This window comes from Oncorhynchus kisutch, linkage group LG27, assembly GCF_002021735.2.
Source record: "Oncorhynchus kisutch isolate 150728-3 linkage group LG27, Okis_V2, whole genome shotgun sequence".
Lineage (NCBI taxonomy): Eukaryota > Metazoa > Chordata > Actinopteri > Salmoniformes > Salmonidae > Oncorhynchus > Oncorhynchus kisutch.
In genome coordinates this window covers 33,682,410-33,708,616 of record NC_034200.2, presented here as the reverse complement: position 1 = coordinate 33,708,616, position 26,207 = coordinate 33,682,410, and the positions used below count along the sequence as shown (strand labels likewise).

Sequence of the window (26,207 nt, the reverse complement as noted above, 5' to 3'; positions counted from 1 at the left end):
AAAATATCTGGGGATACAGAGCAAAGATTTTTTTTTTTTGCAAACAGTACAATGAGTGAATGAATACAGGGTTCTATCCAGACATGGTATATGAATTAGTTTGAAAGAATAATGAGTGCATATAGTACAGGGATGAATAGATAACTCATGAATAGTGGGTTTGAAAACATGCAGGATAGCTTTTCATCATTGTGCTTTTACACTGTACTCCTAGCCAGAGCAGAAGACCTTCAGTGAAATTCCCCTCGATACATTCTCCTCCTTACCAAGCTCATGTTGTCCATCACTAGTGTCTCATATTTCAATAACTACAAGCTGTCTAGTGGGGTGTGAAACGATGTACTATGCATAATTCCAGTTTTTTGTTTCGTTTAGTGATTATATTGAGAGTTAGTCTACATTTAGAATACAAAAATATATTACCTCTGTAGTTACTCAAGGAAAGCAATTTACACACATATAGTTCATGGGTGCCAGACATTATTCCCTGGCCCCAGGGTAGTATTGCTTATCTTCATGGTGTGATGACATTGTACCTCACAAGTAACAAAATGTCATTTAAACATGAACTTCAAGTAAACAACACTTGGTTGAACAACGTATCTTCAGGGACCTCATGCATTAACAGTGAAAAGAAAGACATTTAACCACAACAAAAATAAAAAGGAAAAATGTTCTATGATAGCGCTTGCATATCGTTTGCAATACGGTCATTGTAGTTGTCTTGTTTTGAATGGGACCTGCCCAACCATCTGTAACCTGCACAGAAACACATACCATGTCATTTGGTAAAAACTGGCAAACAACTGACTAATAAAAGTATATTTATGCAATGAGAAAACTGCAAAATCCACACTTAAAAAAAGGGCAGTTGTCAGGGAAGGCAAAACCACAAATTCACCTGTTACACTTTTATTTTATTGATCTTAAAACAACTTTACTGATTAGGGAGTTCATATGACATAGAATGCTGGGGAAGTCTGGAATAGGGTCAAATCTATACATACTTGTATTCTGAAAATATAGGATGAAGCAAATTCCAAGTCACCAAAAAAAAAAAAATCCAAACGCTTTCTGAAAATGTCTGGTTAGATCTGAAGAAAAAACAACTAAAGTGTAAGGCAGGGTACAAGAGGCTCTTTTTTTTAACAGTTCTTCCAGAGTCATCCTGTGAGGGCAGAAATCGATGATACTGTCAGTGCATAATTGTGCATTCGTCTTCTGTGTACTGTCTTGTCTGTACAGTTGATAAGACATCTTTAATGCTGTGTATATGATTAGATACTCCCATCGACTCTACTTTGCAGTACAGTACATTAAGATCACAAATTGCATAGTGTAACAGAACTATAACATTGCACATCCATTTTGCCCCCATTTCCCTTTTAAAAATACAACCCGAAAAGAAGAAAAAAAAACGAAGAGGATGAATTCAATGAATTTACAGTTACAGGATAAATCTACAGTTATTTTCTGTCGGTCATCGTAAACTTCTGTGTTGCATCCAACTGGGTGCTGGACGGCAGCCATTTTACTCCAGAACGCTGCACACGCATCATAATACTGATAGACAAACAAACAAATACTGTAGAGATCAGTGCTACAAAGGAGATACACAGGGATTGGAATAGTAGTGACTCATGGTTAGACTGATAAGTCAGATGTAGTAGGGGAGATATATATATATATATATATATATATATATATATATAGTACTTTGGCTCAGTAGAAAATGAAGACTAAAAAGGAATAATGTATGCATACAAGACCATTGGGATACTTCTGTACAAAATCTCAAACTTTGAGGTCACGAAACATGACCGTTTCCATCTGTGGAGGCGGGGGGGAGGGACACACAAGATGTGTGATCGTCAATTGAGATCAAACACGATTTGTCAGTTCTCTTCGCTAATCTTAGAGTTGACAGCAGACGATGAAAAGGACATCCTAGTGTCTGTCAACCATCCATCACTGGGAATTAACAATGCTGGTGGTATTCTGGGTCGTGTTCAATGGGCACCAAGAGGAAGAAAACATGATTGAAAGAGAAAGAGACTGCCAAGATTTGTCCAATAAGAATTTTTGTTTTGTTTTCCGTATCAAACCATTTCCGTTGCGTGCCCTGGGCAGGTCTTCACGGTATCCTGGTGTGTTAGCAGGACATGACCCTGGGCAGGTCTTCACGGTATCCTGGTGTGTTAGCAGGACATGACCCTGGGCAGGTCTTCACGGTATCCTGGTGTGTTAGCAGGACATGACCCTGGGCAGGTCTTCACGGTATCCTGGTGTGTTAGCAGGACATGACCCTGGGCAGGTCTTCACGGTATCCTGGTGTGTTAGCAGGACATGACCCTGGGCAGGTCTTCACGGTATCCTGGTGTGTTAGCAGGACATGACCCTGGGCAGGTCTTCACGGTATCCTGGTGTGTTAGCAGGACATGACCCTGGGCAGGTCTTCACGGTATCCTGGTGTGTTAGCAGGGCAGGCCTTCACGGTATCCTGGTGTGTTAGCAGGACATGACCCTGGGCAGGCCTTCACGGTATCCTGGTGTGTTAGCAGGACATGACCCTGGGCAGGCCTTCACGGTATCCTGGTGTGTTAGCAGGGCATGACCCTGGGCAGGCCTTCACAGTATCCTGGTGTGTTAGCAGGGCAGGCCTTCACGGTATCCTGGTGTGTTAGCAGGACATGACCCTGGGCAGGCCTTCACGGTTTCCTGGTGTGTTAGCAGGACCTGATCCTGGGCAGGTCTTCACGGTATCCTGGTGTGTTAGCAGGACCTGATCCTGGGCAGGTCTTCACAGTATCCTGGTGTGTTAGCAGGACCTGATCCTGGGCAGGTCTTCACGGTATCCTGGTGTGTTAGCAGGACATGACCCTGGGCAGGTCTTCACGGTATCCTGGTGTGTTAGCAGGACCTGACCCTGGGCAGGCCTTCACGGTATCCTGGTGTGTTAGCAGGACCTGATCCTGGGCGGGCTTTGATATAGGAAAGGAAAAAAAACGGCCATCATATCGGTATCGGCTGATAATACGCTTTCATCTTAAAAATGACATAACTTTTGCAAAATGGCTGTTTACAATCGTGGTTGTTCCACTAATTTTACAAAGAGAACTGTGGCTATATTGCCATACCAATATGAGAAAGATAATGTCCAGTAAATATGATTATCGCATTAGTCCGTCATTTCCCTATCGATGCATCCCTAATATCCACTTTTGGCACCTCCTAGTGGATGGTGTACAGATGTGCATTTCCCTCAGAGCTCAGAAGTTAGCAGATGATGTAGCGATCCGTTCTAGCCTCTCAATTCAGCCAATGGTTTCTATCCATTCATAGCTCCATCCGTGGACGCTAGCGTTGTCCACTCTGCCATCTCAGCTCATGGCATGCTTAGCTGGCGGATGGTGCAGAGATCCGCTCTAGTCTCTCCGTTGACACACAGTCCAGGCGGATGGTGTAGAGATCCGCCCTTGTCCTCTCTGCGTTGCTGCTACTCTCCGGGCAGATGGCCCCCTCTCAGTTCATGGCGTGCTGGCGGATTGTGTGGAAGATCCAGTCCATCTTGGTGGTCCAGCCGCCGTGGTGGGCGTCGTTCATCTGCTTCATAAAGTAGTCTAGGGCCTCCTGCTCCGTCTTGTCTAGCGCCAGGGTCTTGCGGATATAAGCGATGTCGTCGAAGGACTGCAGTTCGGGCATCCCCGAGCCCAGCATCATGGAAAACAGGTTGATGAAGAGGTTGGCGTGCTGCCGGATGGCCAGGTAGGCCTTGTAGCACATCTCCTGGAACCTGGTGGGAATGGAAGGACAACAGTGAGGGATGATTAGTCTGGGAAATGTTGAATCTAGCTGGGTTAGGAGATGTGTGTGTGTGTGAGATAAATAAAGTTGCATTGTATTACCGGTTGGAGTAATGATATTCTGTAACACAATGACATGTACTCATCCATTTAAAGCAAAGGAAGAGAAAAAGGGTACAGCATCATATATTCAAACACGTACCTTGCCCTTTAGGGTAGTGAACCTAACACCTAATATTCACTTATAGGAAAGCTAACATAACACAAAATAGTGAACCAGTACCTCTCAAACTCCCTGGTTTTGGTGCACTCCTGGGTTCCTTTACTGATGACGATTAAGAAGTCCTGTGTCAAGACGAAGGGCACCCGCTCTCGCTTGTAGCCAAACTTCTTCTTCTTGTGATCCAGGAAATGGCCAAAGTCTATGTGGAATAGCTGCAAGGAGAAAATATTTTTACAACTATTCTTTAACCTATAACCAAAGAACGTCAAGAGAAAAGAGTAGTGTGTAGGATTGCAAAAAATCTGGCAACTTTCATAAAATTCCCCAGTTTTTCAGAAATCCTGGTTGGAAGATTCCCAGGTTTCCTGCTTATTCCAGGAATCTTCCAACCAGTTCTACCTGCTACATAGAGCGTGTTGTTTTGAGAGCGGAGGAGCATCTTTACTCCATTCTCCCCTACTGCACCACAGTCATCAATTATGTGTCAGTACAACAGCTTTCGGTCCAGTTTTTTTTTACATTGTTGTTAGTGGTCGTTCTAAATGATCCTGTAATTACACAAGTTGTTTTTGTTTCTATTCTGAACCTAGCTAGTCAATGTAGCTCGCTAGAGTTTCTCCTAGTAGCTTCTTGACGTCATAAATCTTAGTAAAATAACCAGTGGTGTTTAGTCGAGGCCATATGCAACCAATAAACAATTTCTCGTTATTTCAATTAACAAGATATAATGATCGCGTGCATCAAGAATTGAACCTCAGAGTCTTGAGCTTGGATCCTGCCATTAGACGTGACGTAGAAGGGGCAGTGAAGCAGCTTTCATTGATTTTAAAGGAAGCATTTCCTCAACGGCTGACGGCTATAGTGTAGCAGGGCCGTTAGTCTGTGAAGTACCTGTCCATCATCTTTGACCATGATGTTGCTGTTGTGTCTGTCACCGATCCCCAGGATGAAGGTGGCTACGCAGTAGCCCGCACACGACCGTGTGAACAAGTCAATGGCCTGGTCGTACCTGGACACAGTTTAATGGGTTTTCCATGAGTCAAATGGCATTTAACTGAAGAGGAAGTTGTAATAATAGGAATACCAAACACAGTACAATCCACTCCTAAGCAATTCCAGGAAACCTTTGCCCTGTGGAGAATAAACTTGATATGTTGTCCCCCCCATAAGCAACGGACTGTTCCAAATAGTTTCTCTGCTTGGAACTATGAAATGTCTCACCAAATCTCTATCCATTACAATAGTATCATTTAGAATTAACTAGGATTGCTTCGAATGAAGCAATGTAGAAGAACAAAGCTACATAGGCCTACTGGGCATTCGTTCTATGTAGTGTTCAAGTGTGGCTATTGGAACCTAGCCCAGGCATCACTCACATCTCTCCCCTGTTCTTGTCCTTGAGCCACTGGTGCAGTGTGTGGCTGTTGAACTGCAGCGCCCCCTTCAGGCCTCCTTTACACTGGATCTGCATGATGGTGTGGGAGTTTCTCACCACCTCGATCAGACCTACGCAGTCGCCGATGGACAGGCAGCCGTACGGCAGCATCCTGAATGACACAGAGGAAACAATATGATATATTTAAATTGATTTAAAACAGGAAATCCCATTTGAGACCAAGAAGCCCTGCACACAATCATACAAATTCACAATTCCAACAAAATATACAATATTTACAATTTAAGAAAAGTAACTTACAAAATATGATCATGAAAAAGTTTGGATGGGTCTGTAAATCCCTCAAAATACTACAGTCCAACACATCTATGCCTCCGTCTATCCAGCCATCGACACAGGCTTAAAACTGCTTCTTTAACATGTCTCCTCTCCTTCATCTACATGGATTGAAGTGGATTCAACAAGTGACATCAATAAGGGATCAGCTTTCACCTGGTCAGTCTGTCATGGAATTCCAATGAGGTTGGAATAATACTAATTATAATATAATACAATTATAATAAATGCCCTTTTAGTGTAAGAGCTGTTTGAAAAGACAGCCTGTTTTGGTGGGATGGAGTTTTGGCCTGCCTGTGATAAATTAGTTAATAGACCAATAAGAAAACGACCTGACTTCCAGTCCACCCACATGGACATTCTTCCTGCTCGTATCTCATTTAGGCTACACGGGTCGCTCCTAATTTTAGGCTCCTGCTATTAAGGAGAAGAGAACGAAGGATGAAATCGACTATTCATGCGTGCTGCTGCTGAGCAGCTACAAAGAGACAGTACCTGAGATCAAGGCCCTGGTTCTGCCAGATGTTCTCCATTATTCTAATGATCTGCAAAGTCAGCATGTCCTGCCTCAGATCTGAAGGAGACATGGGGGGGGGGGGGGGGAATAGCAAGATGATGAGCAGCTCAAGCTTTGATCACACTTTAAAATGCAGCGTTTCCCAAACTCAGTCCTGGGGACCCCAAAGGGGTGCACGTTTTGGTTTTTGCCCCTAACACTACACAGCTGATTCAAATAATTAAAGCTTAATGATCAACATGGATAGTTGAATCAGTGGTGTAGTGTTGTGGACCCCTTGGTGTCCCCAGGACCGAGTTTAGGAAACCCTGCCTTAATGCATTATGAATCGGTGCCAGGGCAATGCAAAGTGGGTTTGGGGACATGCATGTAAAATGGGATCCTGTAAGCATGTTTATCGTCTAGTGAGTCAAGGGAGTTGAGTGATTCGATATGCATTAGCGAGACATACCATCTCCGTTTTTAAATATGATCTCGTTGCTCTGGAAGAGCAGCTCTGACATCATGTCGGGGTTCTCCCAATTGAGCCACAGGGGCCGCTTGGCCGATGACATCATCCGGCACTCTTCCAAGCTAAAACAGATCGTAAACATTGTATCAACAAGGAGGCGCTGAGAATAAGTTAAGAAAACATTTGACCGGTCATTAACCCTCAATTTCACAGGATACATTTCTTGGTTTCTTTGTTCAAACATTCCCGGGGAAATATGTGGACGTTTGTGGTCATGTCTACTGCGCATTCTGGATTGAAAAAGCGTCTGTACCGGAGGTTTCCCAGCTGGTGCGCTGGGTTGAGTGGAGAGGTGAAGCTCTGTAGGGCATCCATGTAGTCAGGCCGTTTCATCTGCTCCACCAGGAACTTCATCTGAACCTGAGGGCAGAGAGAGAGAGAGCTTCACTTTACTGCAAGGAGTACATAGTCGTGAAGACCATTTGGGCCTGTTGGCTTGTATAGCAGTTCCACTCGTTTTGCTTAGTATCGCTAGTTTGTTGTATGACTGTGGGTTGTTATTTTGTGTTGTATTGAGGATAAGAAAAACGTGGTAATCTATTGAGGCTTCCATATTAGGGCGTGAAGTGGAAGGGCCTTGACCACAGTGTAAACTTGACCTTCTGGGCCTCGTCCTTCTTCTCCTGCTTGAGGAGGTCGGTAAGGTTGATGAGTTTCTCCATGGCCTCCACCTGTCTGCTCAGGTGCTTGAGGTACATGCCACAGGCCCGGCAGTAGGACTCCAGCAGCAGGCCAAACCGCTGGCTCACAGTCTTGTTGTGCATCTCCGACCTGGAGGCAGAGACAATAACTTATGTGATTGTGATTGGTTCAACAGCAGACCTCTTCTACGATATGCTACTATAAATATCGCAATATAATCGTTTAGCAACATTAATAAGTAGATAATAATAAAACAATATATATATATATATATATATATTAGTCGCATTTTCATTCAGCAATCTTAGTATGGCGGAAAAAAACACGGCGTAGTTAATTCATTTAGACTTCATTTAACAGATAGATATAGCTCAACTGATAAACCTGCACAGTATGGATTTGTAAAGTTCAAATACAGCATAGTCTTGACCTTCAAGATATATCGTCAATGTCAAATACCATCATATGAGACTTAATCATATATCAATCATCGACCTGATTGTGCATAGAGGTCGACCGATTAATCGGAATGGCCGATTAATTAAGGACCATTTCAAGTTTTCATAACAATTGGAAATTGGTATTTATGGACACCGATTTGGCAGATTTTTTTTTTTACACTTTCATTTAACTATGCAAGTCAGTTAAGAACACATTCTTATTTTCAATGACGGCCTGGGAACAGTGGGTTAACTGCCTTGTTCAGGGGCAGAACGACAGATTGTTACCTTGTCAGCTCGGGGATTCAATCTTGCAACCTTACGGTTAACTCGTCCAACGCTCTAACCACCTGCCTTACATTGCACTCCACGAGGAGCCTGCCTGTTATGCGAATGCAGTAAAAAGCCAAGGTAAGTTGCTAGCTAGGTTGATGATATTACTAGTTTATCTAGCGTGTCCTGCGTTGCATATAATCCATGCGGTGCGCATTCGCGAAAAAGGACTAGTTGCTCCAACGTGTACATAACCATAAACATCAATGCCTTTCTTAAAATCAATACACAAGTATATATTTTTAAACCTGCATATTTAGTTAATATTGCCTGCCAACATGATTTTCTTTTAACTAGGGAAATTGTGTCACTTCTCTTGCAACAGAGTCAGGGTATATGCAGCAGTTTGGGTCGCCTGGCTCGTTGCGAACTGTGTGAAGACTATTTCTTCCTAACAAAGACAGCCAACTCCGCCAAACGAGGGATGATTTAACAAAAGAGCATTTGTGAAAAAAGAATAACCATTGCACAACAGTACCTAACCATAAACATCAATGCCTTTCTTAAAATCAATACACAGAAGTATATATTTTTAAACCTGCATATTTAGCTAAAATAAATACAGGTTAGCAGGCAATATTAACCAGGTGAAATTGTGTCACCTCTCTTGCATTCATTGCATGCAGAGTCAGGGTATATGCAACAGTTTGGGCCGCCTGGCTCATTGCGAACTAATTTGCCAGAATTTTACGTAATTATGACATAACTTTGAAGGTTGTGCAATGTAACATGAATGTATGGATGCCGCTCGTTAGATAAAATATGTAACGGTTCCGTATTTCACTGAAAGAATAAACGTTTTGTTTGAGATGATAGTTTCCGGATTCGACCATATTAATGACCTAAGGCTCATATTGATGTGTGTTATTATGTTATAATTAAGTCTATGATTTGATAGAGCAGTCTGACTGAGCGATGGTAGGCACCAGCAGGCTCGTAAGCATTCGTTAAAAGAGCACTTTAGTGCATTTTGCCAGCAGCTCTTCGAATGCTTCAAGCATTGTGCTGTTTATGACTTCAAGCCTATCAACTCCCGAGATTAGGCTGGTGTAATTGATGTGAAATGGCTAGCTAGTTAGCAGGGTGCGCGCTAATAGGGTTTCAAACATCACTCGCTCTGAGACTTGGAGTAGTGTTCCCTTTGCTCTGCATGGGTAACGCTGCTTCGAGGGTGGCTGTTGTCGATGCATTCCTGGTTCGAGCCCAGGTATGAGCAAGGAGAGGGACGGAAGCTATACTGTTACACTGGCAATACTAAAGTGCCTATAAGAACATCCAATAGTCAAAAGTATATGAAATACAAATCGTATAGAGAGAAATAGTCATAATTCCTATAATAACTACAACCTAAAACTTCTTACCTGGAAATATTGAAGACTCATGTTTAAAGGAACCACCAGCTTTCATATATTCTCATGTTCTGAGCAAGGAACTTAAATGTTAGCTTTCTTTCATGGCACATATTGCACTTTTACTTTCTTCGCCAACACTTTGTTTTTGCATTATTTAAACCAAATTTAACATGTTTCATTATTTATTTGAGGCTAAATTGATTTTAAGATGAAATAAGTGTTCATTCAGTATTGTTGTAATTGTCATTCATTTATTTTTTTAATTGTCAGATTAATTGGTATTGGCTTTTTTTGGTCCTCCAATAAAATCGGTATCGGCGTTGAAAAATTATAAAATCGGTTGACCTCTAATTGTGCACCCTCATACAAAATGTACAAGCAAGACTTCTCAAACTGCATGACCCATAGAAATGTATGCAGAAAATATTTCCAAAAGCACATGTCTTGTGATTACGCAAATAAATGCATGAACACACAGTGAAAATAAATGTGTAACTTGATCTGGCGAATTGCCCTCGGTCAGCTTTTCTTTACGTAAACCATGATATGCACAAATTAAGCTTTTTAGGGGACCTTGGAGAAAGATGTATTATACCAGCAGAATGGCATTCCAGCTGCCTGTGGCAACATCAAGCCATCCATAATACACACTGTGGAAACAACCGGAAAACAAACTCACTTGAGATGCCAAAAGAAGAAATGTCCTATCCGCTGATTGGTCAAAGCCTTCTTCAGCAGGAAGCGGGCCAGCGGGTTGTCGAGGTACTGTTCGTACTTAAGAACCTGGTGGCCAGAAGAAGAAAAAAAACACAGGGCACGTTTACAACACACACCCACAAAGTGCATTCGTAAAGTTTTCAGACTAGAGGTCGACCGATTAATCGGAATGGCCGATTTCAAGTTTTCCTAACAATCGGAAATTGGTATTTTTGGGCGCCGATTTGCCGTAAAAATGTTTTTATACCTTTATTTAACTAGGCAAGTCAGTTAAACTACTTGGCACCACACGTCCCGCTAGGGCACCTCCCCCCACTGCTCAACTGACACAGTAGCACACAGAACGTAAAAAATATTCTTAGAAATATTTTACCTCCACACATTAACAAGTCCAATAGCTCAAATGAAAGATAAACACCTTGTTCATCTAGCCACCAAGTCAGATTTCTACGGCGAAAACATAGCACATATTTATGTCAAACCACCACCAAAGATTGGCTATGTAAATTAGCCTTTTTGTAGAACAATAGATGCAATCACAAAAGCAGGATTAAAAGTAAAATAATTCACTAACCTTTTGAAAATCTTCATCAGATGACAGGAATAGGACATGTTATACAGTATATTTATGTTTTTTTCAATAATATGCTAATTATATCCATAAATCACGGTTTACATAGAAGGTCATGGCTAAAAAATGCTACAACAATGCCTGGAGAAATTATGGTAACTCTGCCAGATAACAGAAATACACATCATAAACGTTGACTAAATATACATGTTCTACATATACTTAGAAAGATACACTTCTTCTTAATAAAACAGCTGTGTTACATTTATTTTTAACTTTACAGATTTCGTTCACTAGGCTATAATGTGAGTCGGCGCTCAGGAATTAGCATTTTGGCTCCTCCACAGAAACCCAAATTTAACACATAAATGTTCCCTTACCTGTGCTGTTCTTCCATCAGAAGACCTGGAAGGGTTTATACTTACCAAAAACAGCTTTAGTTTTGAAGTCTGTGTCTTTCGGTTATCAAACACGACATTTTTCGGTTGAAATGCAGCCAAAAAGTAAAGTTAGTTCGCACCAAAACGTCGAAATTACATATTATATGTCGACTAAACTTGTCAAACTTGGTTCAGAACACAGCGTTAGCATGCTATATAGCTTCACCGCAATTCTCAGGACAAAGAGAAACACACGCATCGTTTAATCAATCTTGGAAGAAAGACAGAATGCGCGTCAGAGTAACCTGTTTTCTCGCGCGACCGAAAGGTTTCGGCCCGTCATTAATCTCGTGAGCACGCGATTCACACAATGAGAAGCCCCATTGAAAGCGGACACCGCGCTGAAGGCATAGGAACTGTTCCCAGGACTGTAGGTGCTTGGGAAGGGTGGGGGCGATGACGTCAAAGTTGGGCCAACTTTTTGGATGACAAGAGAGAGTTTGGGAGAATGAGTGCCCTGAGAGTTCTGCTTTACTTACAGACATAATTTAAACGGTTTTAGAAGCTTTAGAGTGTTTTCTATTCAATAATATTTATTATATGCATATATTAGCAATTTTTTACAGATTTTTTTTTCTGTTTACTATGGGCACGCATTTCACCAACGGGGGCAGTATTCTGCCCTAGCCTTAACAGGTTTAATTAAGAACACATTCTTATTTTCAATGACGGCCTAGGAACGGTGGGTTAACTGCCTCGTACAGGGGCAGAACATCAGATTTTCACCTTGTCAGCTCGGAGGGTCCAATCTTGCAACCTTACAGTCAACTAGTCCAACGCAATAACGACCTGCCTCTCTCTCGTTGCACTCTACAAGGAGACTGCCTGTTACACGAATGCAATAAGCCAAGGTAAGTTGCTAGCTAGCATTAAACTTGTCTTATAAAAAACAATCAATCATAATCACTAGTTAACTACACATGGTTGATGATATTACTAGATATTACCTAGCATGTCCTACGTTGCATATAATCTGACTGAGCATACAAGCATACAAGTATCTAAGTATTTGACTGAGCGGTGGTAGGCAGAAGCAGGCGTGTAAACATTCATTCAAACAGCTCTTTCGTGCATTTTGCCAGCAGCTCTTCGTTGTGCGTCAAGCATTGTGCTGTTTATGACTTCAAGCCTATCAACTCCCGAGATGAGGCTGGTGTAACCGAAGTGAAATGGCTAGCTAGTTAGCACGCGCTAATAGCATTTCAAACGTCACTCGCTCTGAGCCTTCTAGTAGTTGTTCCCCTTGCTCTGCATGGGTAACGCTGCTTCGATGGTGGCTGTTGTCGTTGTGTTGCTGGTTCGAACCCAGGGAGGAGCGAAGAGAGGGACGGAAGATATACTTTTACACTGGCAATACTGAAGTGCCGATAAGAACATCTAATAGTCAAAGGTTAATGAAATACAAATGGTATAGAGAGAAATAGTCCTATAATTCCTATAATAACTACAACCTAAAACTTCTTACCTGGGAATATTGAAGACTCATGTTAAAAGGAACCACCAGCTTTCATATGGTCTCAAGTTCTGAGCAAGGAACTTAAATGTTAGCTTTCTTACATGGCACATACAGCACTTTTACTTTCTTCTCCAACACTTTGTTTTTGCATTATTTAAACCAAATTGAACATGTTTCATTATTTATTTGAGGCTAAATTGATTTTATTAAGTTAAAATAAGTGTTAATTCAGTATTGTTGTGATTGTCATTATTACAAATAACAATAAAATAAATGTATTATAAAAATAAAAATAATAATAATAAAATAACAAAATTAAATCGGCCGATTAATCGGTATCGGCTTTTTTGGTCCTCCAATAATCTATCGGCGTTGAAAAATCATAATCGGTCGACCTCTAATTCAGACCCCTTGACTTTTTCCACATTTTGTTACATTACAGCCTTGTTCTGAAATGTATTAAATATTTGAGGTGAATAGTCGATTTCACCCTTCGTGTTCTTCTCCTTAATAGCAGGAGCCTAAAATTAGGAGCGACTTGTCCAATTCATTAAACTGTTGAGTTCATTACCTCTCTGTAGGAGCTGATAGATGTAAACTCTTAACTGGAAACCAGTGTAGCCTAAATGAGATACGAGCAGGAAGAATGTCCATGTGGGGATGAAATATCCACATGTAATACATTTGCATAAATGTCAAAAATGTATGTTTTTGCTTTGTCATTGTGGGGTAGCGTGTGTAGATTGAAATTGATGAAGGAAAAAAACATCGATTTTAGAATAAGGCTGTAACGTAACAAAAAGTGGGAAAAGTCAAGGGGTCTTTCTGAATGCACTGTAAATCAAAAAGGATTACTTTAGCAAACCACAGAAAGAGATAAGACAGAATAAAGCCACCATGTAAAATAAAGCATTTAACCTAAAGGGTCATATTGAATGTCATTACATAGTGTTAATTATTTAAAATGTTGTCAGATGGTGTCAAAACCCCAACTATCAAGATGGCAGTGGCATTCATGTTGAGTCAAAGAAAATGAATAGAAGAGTATGTGGCCATTCTGTCTCTACTCAGCACAGACGATGAGTGGGTCGTATGACTGTACCTGGACCAGCTGGACGAGGTATTCAGAGAGTCTGTCTGGTAGGTACACTACAGTTCAAACGTTTGGGGTCACTTAGGAATGTCCTTGTTTTTGAAAGAAAATCTTTTTTTTTTGTCCATTAAAATATCAAATTGCTCAGAAATATAGTGTAGACATTCTTAATGTTGTAAATTACTTTTGTAGCTGGAAACGGCTGATTTTTTAATGGATTATCTATGTATACAGGGGCCCATTATCTGTATACAGAGGCCAGAGGCCCATTATCAGCATCCATCACTCCTGTGTTCCAATGGCACGTTGTGTTACCTAATCCAAGTTTATCATTTTAAATGGCTAATTAATCATTAGAAAACAGTTTTGCAATTATGTTAGTTGAAAACTGTTGTTCTGACTAAAGAAGCAATAAAACTGACCTTCTTTAGACTAGTTGAGTGTCTGGAGCATCAGCGTTTGGGGGTTCGATTACAGGCTCAACAGGCTTAGCCTTTTAAAATGATACACTTGGATTCGCTAATACAATAGGAGTGATGGTTGCTGATAATGGACCTCTGTACGCTTATGTAGATAATCCATAAAACATCAGTTGTTTCCAGCTACAATAGTCATTCACAACATTAACAATGTCTACACTGTATTTCTGATAAAGTTTTTTTTTTTTTTAAACGGACAGAAAATGTGCTTTTCTTTCAAAAACAAGGACATTTTTAAGTGACCCCAAACTTTTAAACACAAGTGTATTTATTACTGTGCCTGGACCAGCTGGATGCGGTAATGAGTCTGTCTAGTAGGTATTTATTACTGTACCTGGACCAGCTGGATGAGGTATTGAGAGAGTCTGTCGTCTGTTAGGTATTTCTCAAGGCACTTCACGGCAAAGTCTCGAATCATGGGATCGGGGAAGTTGCAGTCCAGCAACTCCATGGCTTGTTCTGGCTTTATGGCTGGCCAGTCCTTCAGAAGGCAATACATCTGAGACAAAGAACAACAAATTTAAAAATGCATGTCTAAAATAAAATGCAAAGCTCAAGGAAATTATTTTTTTTAATTTAAAAAAAATCATATTCACTGACATGACCGTCTCAGAAATGGAACCAAATGGCTAAATGAGTCAAATCAATTAAAATGAATATGCAGAAAATAGCCCATGCTATGCTAGGCTATTAAAAAAGACAAGTGTCAGCAGTTGAAATGTGAGACTGTTTACCTGTGCAACCTCATCTCTGGAGTTCCATTTCACTGCCAGGAGAATCTTGGGAAGTATCTCTGGGATAGTCCCACAGTAATGTCTACAGGTGGAGAGTATAGTGCATTAGTTTCCTCTCCTAACATCACACACTGGGATAGTTAGTAGAAGAGCTTGTTGAGTAGCTTGAGCAAGTAACCAAACAATTTCAGGTAAGAAATGTTAGATAGATCTTGCGAGGGTTTTGTTTACGAGTTTTTCATAACAAATATGCATTTGTTGATGAAGCATACACACTGTATGTACACACACACATACTGCATATTACCTGTGCCTCCACAGGAAGTCCTTCTCCTGCTCAGTGATTTCAGACAGTGGGTCTCTGTTACACACCAAGCGCAGCTGTTCATTGTCACTGTCTGTCAGGGGGTTGTCCCTCGCCAGTCTGTTACTCTGCAATAGAGACCATTATGCTGCTTATTAGATGACAGTACTGGTGGGAAACAGGGTTGTGTTCAATAAACACTACGTTGTACAACGTTTTGCAACAGAAAACTCAAATCTGTGTTCTTATTGGACACACTCAGGTAGTACCCTCCCTGTTTCAAGATGGGGGTTTTTCCTTCCTGTTTTGAGCCTAATGAACATGCCTCAGGGAGAGACACTATGAATGAAATATGAAACCACAGGCGTCTCAGGTTGTGCGGTGACTGCTAGTGACGTCTCTAGTATACCCGACTTGTCAACAGCATTAAATCAACATAACAGATTAACGTACAATGTTAATATTGACTTAGAAACACAAACGCTTGGGAATTACCAAACCGGTGTGGCAGTAGTTGAAGCCCAGCTCCCGGGATATGTTACAGTTGGCGTGCTCCTCGATGGCCGGCATGTCGGGGAACTTGACCGGGTTACTGAAGTGATCAAACTCCAGCTCCAGGCAAGGGGTTTCCTGTGGGCCCATGGTAATATAATGAAAAGGTCACAAGGGGTCATTCAAAAGGGCCTGAAGAGAACCATGGTGTCCTATTGTGGGGTTAGGTGGCGCGTCAATTAGTCATTAATAAGGGAGATAAGAGGCTTAGACAGCGAGAGCGGAGGATTATTGCTAGCCGCTCAAGCTGTATGTGAATGAATTTGGGGTCGTGATGGTGTGTGTAACTGTCTCTGTAGGTGTGTGTAGATGTGTGTGTGCGGCTTATCGTTCGCCACTCTTTGAGAAAGTGTGTCTTTGCATCGGTCTGTGTGTGTGTGTGTGTGTGTGTGTGTGTGTGTGTGTGTGTGTGTGTGTGTGTGTAGTCGAGCTAGCTAACACCTCCGACCTTGTTTGGATTGGAACCAGTGACTCCGATGGCATTGAGCAGGTCTTCCAGGCCATGGGGCACAGGCCACAGGTTGAGGGCCATCTTCCCAGCCACTAGAGTGTGGGTGTAGTCAAACAGATTGATGTTGCCCCAGGCTAGCGGACAATGCTCCTGCAGCAACAATAGAGCAACGTTGGATTGTATTGTAGTCAAATGTATGGAGTTGGATTGGAATCGTGGTTAATGTAAATAGTTCAATTATTTTGTTAAACGATATAGCATTCCAAGCAATGGAAGGATAAAATTGAAGGCGATGGTTGCACAAAGACAACAGCAGGATTGGTCAAAGCCAGGAAATGTACTGGTAATGTATTTTTCTCCATATCCATCTGCAACAGGAGTCTCAAACTGAGTGCCCGAGGGCCACATCAGGCCCAAAAGCTGCTTCGCTCTAGCCCCCACCTGACAACACCAAGACCGACATTGGCCCCCCGACAACACCAAGAACAACATTGGCCCCCACCTGACAACACCAAGACCGACATTGGCCCCCGACAACACCAAGACCGAAATCCCCCCCCCCGAGACAACAGTAAGACCGACATTGCCCCCCCCCACGAGACAACAGTAAGACCGACATAGGCCCCCCCTGACAACAGTAAGACCGACATAAGCCCCCCCTGACAACAGTAAGACCGACATAAGCCCCCCCTGACAACAGTACGACCGACATAAGCCCCCCCTGACAACAGTACGACCGACATAAGCCCCCCCTGACAACAGTAAGACCGACATAAGCCCCCCCTGACAACAGTAAGACCGACATAAGCCCCCCCTGACAACAGTAAGACCGACATAAGCCCCCCCTGACAACAGTAAGACCGACATAAGCCCCCCCTGACAACAGTAAGACCGACATAAGCCCCCCCTGACAACAGTAGACATAAGCCCCCCCCGACAACAGTAGACATAAGCCCCCCCCTGACAACAGTAGACATAAGCCCCCCCCTGACAACAGTAGACATAAGCCCCCCCCTGACAACAGTAGACATAAGCCCCCCCCTGACAACAGTAGACATAAGCCCCCCTCTGACAACAGTAAGACCGACATAAGCCCCCCCTGACAACAGTAAGACCGACATAAGCCCCCCCTGACAACAGTAAGACCGACATAGGCCCCCCCTGACAACAGTAAGACCGACATAGGCCCTCTGGTATTTTGAGTTTGAGACCTCTGATACTTTCTGACAGGGGAAAAAAGTGACTTTTGGTTTGGCCAAACTAAGTTCCTGGCACCGGTAGGCAGGAGGGAGAGCTCACCTCTTTAGCCCCCTTCCTCCCTTTCACAGAGCAGATGGACAGACAGAGGCGGGCGGCACGTGGTATGTCTGGAATGTACATGTCGTAGTTCAGCCACTCATTCCATCTGGGATGGACAACAAGAACATTTCACCAATCAATCAAATAAACATACTTATGAAGCTAACAATAGGCTTTGTCTATTTTACAAGGAGCACATGTGAGCCTAAGTTGAAAAATAAAGCCACACCGAAAGACATATAGGAGCACAATGCGAAATATGAGGTAGCAAAAGGTAAAGTCATACATTTTTCTAGGCACACTGGTGCTTCTAAATTAAAAATCCAGGTCGCACAGCAAAATACTTGGGCGCATATGCGAGTAAAAGTAGTCTCACTGTAACGACCTGCAGTATGTGATTTAGCAAGTACTTCATAAAGAAAGCATAGTTTATTATGACGCTGGATGGCATACCTGGGATTTGAGCATGGCACGCGCTGAGTGTTCACATTGTCACACAGCTGCTCCCCACCGTGGTAGATCCCAGTCCGGACATAGATCTAGATCAATAGCAGGGACACATCAATCATTTACATAGATGCCTTTGATACAGAAACTGACATCCAGGACATTAGGGCCCAAACCGGATCTATTCAGATATTACATCTAAATGTTGTTCCTCTTCTTCACGAGGACCTGCACTGACATGTACAACAGAACTGACAACAGGATCGTGTTCAGTGGGGAGAAAACCTTTTGTAAAGCAGTACTGCCTGAACTTGTTCATATGACTATACATATCAAATCGTATTGGTCACATACACATATTTAGCAGATGTTATTGCGGGTGTATCAAAATGCTCCAACAGTGCAGTAATATCTAACAATTCACAACAATACACACATATCTAAAAGTAAAATAAATATTAGGACGAGCAATGTCGGAGTGCTAGCACAGACAGGAATATGTTCCGGGATTCATCCAATGGCATTGAGGAGTATACCACCTCGGTCACCAGCTTCATCAATAAAGTGCATCGACGACGTTGTCCACACAGTGACCGTACGTACATTTCCCAACCAGAAGCCATGGATTACAGGCAACATCCACACCGAGCTAAATGTAAGAGCTGCCGCTTTCAAGGAGTGGGACACTAATCCAGATGCTTATAAGAAATCCTGCTATTCCCTCAGACGAGCCATCAAACAGGCAAAGCATCAATAAAGGACTAAGATTGAATCCCACTACACCGGCTGTGATGCTCGTCGGATGTGGCAAGGCTTGAAAAATGTTATAGGTCTACAAAGGGAAACCCAGCCGCGAGCTGCCCAGTGGAGCGAGCCTACCAGACGAGCTAAATGCCTTTTATGCTTGCTTCGAGGCAAGCAACACTGAAGCATGCATGCGAGCGCCAGCAGTTCTGGACGACTGTGTGATCACGCTCTCCGTAGCCAATGTGAGCAAGACCTTAAAAAAGTCAACAGAGCCGCGGGGCCCGACGGATTACCAGGACATGTACTCAAAGCATGCGATGACCAACTGGCAAGTGTCTTCACTGACATTTTCAAACTCTCCCTGACAGAGTCTGTAATACCTACATGTTTCAAACAGACCACCATAGTCCCTGTGCCCAAGAAGTGAAGGTAACCTGCCTAAATGATTACCGCCCCGTAGCACTCAAGTCGGTAGCCATGAAGTGCTTTAAAAGGCTGGTCATGGCTCACAAACACCATCATGACGGAAAGCCTAGACCCACTTCAATTCGCATACCGCCCCAACAGATGACGCAATCTCAATCGCACTCCCCGCTGCCCTTTCCCACCTGGACAGAAGGAACACCTATGAGAATGCTGTTCATTGACTATAGCTCAGCATTCAACGCCATAGTTCCCACAAAGCTCATCACTAAGTTAAAGACCCTGGGACTAAACACCTCCATCTACAACTGGATCCTGGACTTCCTGACGGGCCGCCCCCAGGTGGTAAGGGTAGGCAACAACACATCTGCCACGCTGATTCTAAACACTGGGGCCCCTCAGGGGTGCATGCTTAGTCCCCTCCTGTACTCCCTGTTCACCCACGACTGCGTGGCCAAGACAAAGGAGCTGATTGTGGACAACAGGAAAAGGAGGGCCGAACAGGCCCCAATGAACATTAACGGGGCTGAAGTGGAGCAGGTCAAGAATTTCAAGTTCCTTGGTGTCCACATCACCAACAAACTAGAATGGTCCAAACACACCAAGACAGTTGTGAAGAGGGCACAACAACACCGTTTCCCCTTCAGGAGACTGAAAAGATTTGGTATGGGTCCCCAGATCCTCAAAAAGTTCTACAGCTGCACCATCGAGCGCATCCTGACTGGTTGCATCACCGCCTGGTATGGCAACTGCTCGGCATCTGACCGTAAGGCGCAACGGAGGGCAGAGCATACGGCCCAGTATATCACAAGGGCCAAGCTTCCTGACATCCAGGACACATATACTAGGCGGTGTCAGAGGAAGGCCCAAAAAATTGTCAAAGACTCCAGTCACCCAAGTCATAGACTGTTCTCTCTGCTACCGCACAGCAGGCAGGACCAGAGTGCCACGTCTAGGACCAAAAGGCTCCTTAACAGCTTCTACCCCCAAGCCATCAGACTGCTGAATTAATCAAATGGCCACCCAGACTATTTACATTGAACCCCACCCCACCCCCCTCCTTGTTTTTACACTGCTGCTACTCGCTGTTTATTATCTATGCAGTCACTTTACAAATGACCTCGACGAACCTGTACCCCCAAACATTGTCTCGGTATAGGTACCCCTGTATATAGCCTCGTTATTGTTATGTAATTTTCTTGTGTTAGTTAAAAAGAAAATGTTCCTTTAGTTTATTTAGTAAATATTTTCTTAACTCTTTCTTGAACTGCATTGTTGGTTAAGGGCTTGTAAGTAAGCACTTCACAATAAGGGCTACACCTGTTGTATTCAGCGCATGTGACAAATAAAATTTGATTTGATTGACTAATATACAGTAGAATAGAATACAGTATTTACATATGAAATTAGTAAATGAGCCCAAGCCCCCAAAAAATAACAGAATTAAAATAATGATTGTGCTGTTATATAATACATAGTCTACCGCATATTACACATGGCAGAAAAACATTCACACACACAGTAAAGATACCCCAACATAGTGGCTTAAGATCTCTTCGAAACATAATTGGTCTAGCCTAAATAAATCAAATTGAGATTTAGCCTAGAATTATAGTGAATTTGTTTTAGATTTTGAATAGCCTAGTAAGAGGGTATTTTTTATATAATTAATAGGCTGACAATACCTTCAGCTACAGAATATCTAACCACTGCATTTCTGTCTCTGTCCCCCCCTCTCCTTCATTCCTTTCTCCAACACGCAGAGACTCAAACTAAGCACTGGGTAGCTGCAGGACACGGGTTTGGGTGAGCCTATAGCATACAGAGTTTGGGCACGATATCACCTGTGGCACAGCGAAATGACCAGAGTAGCCTTCATAACTTGAGTGGAAAATGTACCGGTGGGAAAATGGCCTCCATTCGCTATTCCAGTGCATTAAAAGAATATTCCCCTGCCCATTTGATTATGTGGCATTCTAAATTGAAACTAATTTTACATGTTAGTAAAGATTAAATTGAGAAGTCTGATGGGTGAAAATATGATCACTTGAGAGAACAGCGTGAGGCAAAGAACAGAACACCAACTTTTGTTTTGTGAATTATATTCTTGCTTACTATAAAATCATAATATTAAATAACGTCACAGGACTTATAAGCATATCTTGTATGCTAACAAGCCTACAGCATATGACATAGAGCCTAGCCAGATAACATACAGTAGGCCAACTCATATGCTGTTATTCTGAAATACCTTTTCTTCATATCATGTTTCTTTAGACCTGCCTAAAATAAATAATGCATTTACTGTGTTGGTGCATAATCAATTAATTAGACTTTTTAAAAATGTAGATATTCCAAAGGCAGGCATCAGAGGCTTGTATGCATGGAGAATGGAGATGCTAAACGTGTTTGTTAATTAACGGTCAATTACCGTGAGACCGGCAGTCTTTTGCATGACAATAACCGGCTGACAAAAATGGCATGACCGCCACAGCCCTAAACACAGGTATTCGTTATCAGTTGCAAAACATTTCATTACGATATGCTCTACTGAACACAACCCAAAAGTCCTCAAGTACAGTACCTTGTCAATGTCCCTGATGTTTACATTGACATAGGTTGCGCACAGTATCCTGATCCTCAGCGTGCCGTTGATGGTCCACAGGGACTTGGTGGCCGTCTCGCCGTTCATATAGGGCGTTGCCGTGGAAATGCGTCGGGCGTACGAGGGCATGGTAAAGGTGTCGATGGGCAGCTGGGAGTAAAGGCTATCCTTGGCCATTAGCATGAGGTTAGGCATGCGCCCCAGCATGATGCAACTCCTCACGTACTGGAAAGGAAAGGCATAGACATAAGGACATTAGACACTACACCAAGCCAGAGGTAATTGAACATGCAACGAATGGCTACCTGTGTTTTGCGCATCTGCTTGTGCAACATTGCTAGCTAGTCATTGGCTAGTCATTCTAAAAGGCTTCAGACAGGATTCAAAGGAAGAATGTCCTAACAGAGTACGCTTGTAAAAAAAAAAGTGTTTTTCTTCTTATTTTCCTCTCAAACGCCAACATTTCAGATCAGACTGTTGCCATAAAAAGCTGCATTTGGGAATTATTTCTTTGGTATCATATTTCTATATTATATTTAAAAACACACCGGCAAGAGTCGATCTACATAAGATGTGTAATTGTATTCCTATTCAAGATGTGGAGTACGCGTCAGAGCAATGTGTGTGTGGGTCTGTGTTTACCTTGTACTGGCTAAGGGGGTACTTCTCCAGCAGGTACTCGTCACAGCCACACACCTTGAGGATGTATTTTCCCTGATACTCCTGCACACACATCTTGAGCTGCTCGTGGGACAGCAGCATGCTACGCGTCTTCTTGCGGATGGCCTCTGCGATCACATGCTCCGGCACGCAGTCGTGATTGATCTTCAGGGTGTACTTCTGCTTGTCGTTGCTCGGCGACACGATGACCCAGATGACCACTATGATTTGACCTGGGGGAGAAAACAATATGGTGGTCAGTCCCAGGGTCCTGAATAAATGTGCTACTACAGTAACATGGTAAAAGTAAGTGAGGTAAATGTTCAAGTCTTCCACCATCCAATCAGAAATGTCACACCATTTCTGATTGTATTACTTAAAAAATATATATATATACTTTAGTTTATTTAGTAAATATTTTCTTAAAGCAAGCATTTCACGGTAAGGTCTACTACACCTATTGTATTTGGTGCACGTGACAAATAAAATTTTATTTTCATTGATGAAAATCACAAAAAAAACATATTTGAAACAAGTGGATGGTGATTCTGTCCATGTTTACAATAGTGTCTGTTTCTAGAATATTAGGCTGTACGTGGCTGGGACATTTTGCCTTTCCCAGACCAAAACCTTCTTTATGTGTCACTGTCTCCCATTTCCTACCTTTGTCAAGCTTATTGAAGATGTGCTTGGGCAGTTCTACTGACGACTCTACATTGGGAGGGTAGACGTACAACGCTCTACTGATGGGTCCATTAGTGTCTCGGAGGTCCACAGACTCCTTGCAGACATTCAATATGTTTCTTCTAAAGTCCTGCACTTCCGAGTCCTTGACCAGGTCAAACTCGCATATAGGCATTCCTATTGCAAAACCTGTACAAAGAAAAATAACATTTCATGTACTCCTATAGCTTCAAGACACATTGTATCAATCTTAATCACACTCAGTATTCATTAATGAAATTTGAGTGCTGTATTTGAAAACAGCCAGATGTCACACTATACTCAAAGAAAGCGCCTATGTGACGTCAGTGACCAAGTATAAAGAATACAAGAGACATGCATACCAATTTCTCGGTTGAGTATCTTCTCCTCTCGGTTGCCCACTGGTTCGATGACTTTCAGGAAGGCCTGAAAAAGCCTGAGGTCGCACAGTCTCCTTGTCTCGTCGTAGAACTCCTCTCTCTCAGCCTCTTGGGTAACGCTGACAAAGATGTAGGAGGTCTCCTCTTGTAGGAGGTGGTGGAGAGGATACTTCCTGGCCTCTTTGAAGAGTTCGTGTTTGACTGAGATGAGTGTTGCCTCGCGTGTGCACACCAATGTCAGAATCATCCCATTTGGGAGAAGGCAGTCCACCTGGATACTCGGGGGCATCAAGTGCATGCCCCATAGTTCCCCAGAAGACGGTCTGGGAGGCATGGTGGTCAGGTCGGTTGCTCCTCACTATGCTAATAATTAGGATGAGACGGGTCGACCAACTGGACAGAGAGAGAGGGGGACAATTCCATAAGACGCAGTGACCTGTTTAAAAAATCTCCATACTGCTAGCTAAATATATTGAATGAGAGTGGAAGTGCAAAAAACGAATTACTATCACATTATATTCAGGCGGTTGCTTACAGTAGATTATAAAATGATGAACTCAAATTGTTCATTGTCCCAGAAAATGTAAATGCATGGGGCAGCTCAAGCATGAAAAAGGACATATGTTGCTCGAAGAAAATATTTAACATAACAGTAGGTCGTTTGGTAGCTAAGTGGAGAGGTTGACAGCTCAGTCACTGTAATCATTAGCTAGCTAATGAACAAGCTGTGTCACAACAAGCAATGCCAATGGAATTTCAAGACAGTAGCTAGCTGGTTAGCTAGCTTGCTACTAAAGTAACTAGTTAGCTAGTTGTTTAGCTAATTTGGCAACCTATTAATTCAGCCCAATATGGGTGTATTAGGATGGCAAAAGTTCGAGAACTAACCGGCAATTGTTATTTTCTTTTTCCTTGTTAGAATGCGTCTAGTTACAGAGTTAGCTTAAACACTTTACCTAGCTAGCTAAAACACCGGTGCTACTACCTATAGCAAGTTTGCTAATATTAGCTGACAAACCGCTAGCCATTAGCTAGTTGTTTGTGCCGACTTAGCTAGCGTGTGCCAGCTAGCCTAGCTAATTGTCCAATGTCTCATTTATACAACTACGCCGTACTGTCTCGTTGAAAAGTATGTATTTATTTGATATGTATTTTGACACCTTTTATGATTAAATACCTGGCATCTGCAGACAAACAATAGTTTGGTTATTGTCTCGCGCAAGTAACGCCCTGTTTTCACTCGTAACAGGCAACTTTCTCCCGATAATAGCTAGCTGACGTTAGCTAAACAAACCCGATTCGTACCCGTTCTACACCTCCTCGGTCGTGGCGCTTGCTTGCACCTCCATCCAAGTCTCAGGGGCAGTCCGATTTCTCAACAAAGACGTCCGTTGGCTATAATATATAGTTTTCCCCAAGGAATAAGTTCATTACATTCCATGATGTGAAGCCCAACCCAATAGCGAAAAATACGGCATTTTTTGATGGCTCACAAGCCCGCTAGTGTTCGTTTAGCCACAGCTAGCCGCCTGGCTTGTCGTTAGTACCGCCCCACCAGAGACCCCCAGTGGCATCGGGCTTTGACCTCGAAGACATGATGCATAGAACGTTCTCTGTCGTTTTCATTTCACCAACAGCATTGTTTACATTTTTACATACTGTTTAAACGTGTAAGAAAACACACTCTTGAAAGATTATTTTTTTTACAATTCTGACAGCATGGCAACACAATTCAAGTAAAAATGCATTAATAGTAGGCCAGGAGTTGGGTGGCCAGGGATTGCTATTATGGAGGACCAGGGGTGGGTTCCACTGATGGTTTGAATCGAATGTTTTAATGAGGGACTTGAACAAAACCCTGACCTACAGCCCACCAGAGCCATTACGCTTTTATCTGAGGTTTAATGGCGGTTAGCATCCAATAAATGTTGCATTACGGCCACCTACTAAACTGGAGTATACGTCCCTTATACTTTGCTTGAATTGTTATTATTTTTAAATTAAAAAAATACTAATAAATCAACAAATACCCTACCATCTAACCATACACCCACCACCCAACTCCACTATTTTAATATATCTAACCCTACCTCAGGCCAACAGCCTGAAAGAACAGGACACCACCACTCAACACACCCTGTAACTCTTTTGAGGTCAAATCTCATACACCCAAATACCTTTCTGCAGTTGCCACTACAAATTCAATTTTCTACAACTTACGTTACATTCCTGCAGTACAGATGATATCCATTACTATATCCAAGCGTTTGATATGATAGACCATTCCATTCTTGTGGGCCGGCTAAGGAGTATTGGTGTCTCTGAGGGGTCTTTGGCCTGGTTTGCTAACTACCTCTCAAAGAGTGCAGTATATAAAGTCAGAACATCTGCTGTCTCAGCCACTGCCTTTCACCAAGGGAGTACCCCAAGGCTCGAGCCTAGGCCAGACACTCTTCTCAATTTACATCAACACCATAGTTTAGGCAGTAGGAAGCTCTCTCATCCATTTATATGCATATTATACAGTCTTATACTCAGCTGGCCCCTCCCCAGATGTTTGTTAAACACTCTACAACAAAGATTTCTTAATG

General features: G+C 42.6%; 1 protein-coding gene across 2 annotated transcripts; it reads right to left on the bottom strand.

Moving 5' to 3' along the window:
* On the bottom strand, positions 1-25,182 carry LOC109871673 (phosphatidylinositol 4,5-bisphosphate 3-kinase catalytic subunit alpha isoform-like). 2 transcript variants are annotated; one of them, XM_031806771.1, is made up of 21 exons: positions 24,794-25,182; positions 23,599-24,009; positions 23,195-23,404; positions 22,514-22,764; positions 21,851-22,096; positions 18,103-18,188; positions 17,650-17,755; positions 16,348-16,500; positions 15,843-15,977; positions 15,351-15,475; positions 15,044-15,125; positions 14,644-14,808; positions 10,233-10,336; positions 7,386-7,557; positions 7,040-7,146; positions 6,727-6,848; positions 6,254-6,332; positions 5,403-5,573; positions 4,918-5,035; positions 4,087-4,238; positions 1-3,793 (listed from the first exon to the last, which is right to left on the bottom strand). In XM_031806771.1, the coding sequence occupies exons 2-21, from the start codon at positions 23,948-23,950 to the stop codon at positions 3,523-3,525; spliced, it is 3,207 nt and encodes a 1,068-aa protein (XP_031662631.1). In that variant the 5' UTR covers positions 23,951-24,009; positions 24,794-25,182; the 3' UTR covers positions 1-3,522. The 2 variants fall into 2 exon arrangements, with proteins under 2 accessions (XP_031662631.1, XP_031662630.1); XM_031806770.1 differs by having other exon boundaries at positions 24,922-25,182.
* Positions 25,183-26,207: the final 1,025 nt, after the last annotated feature.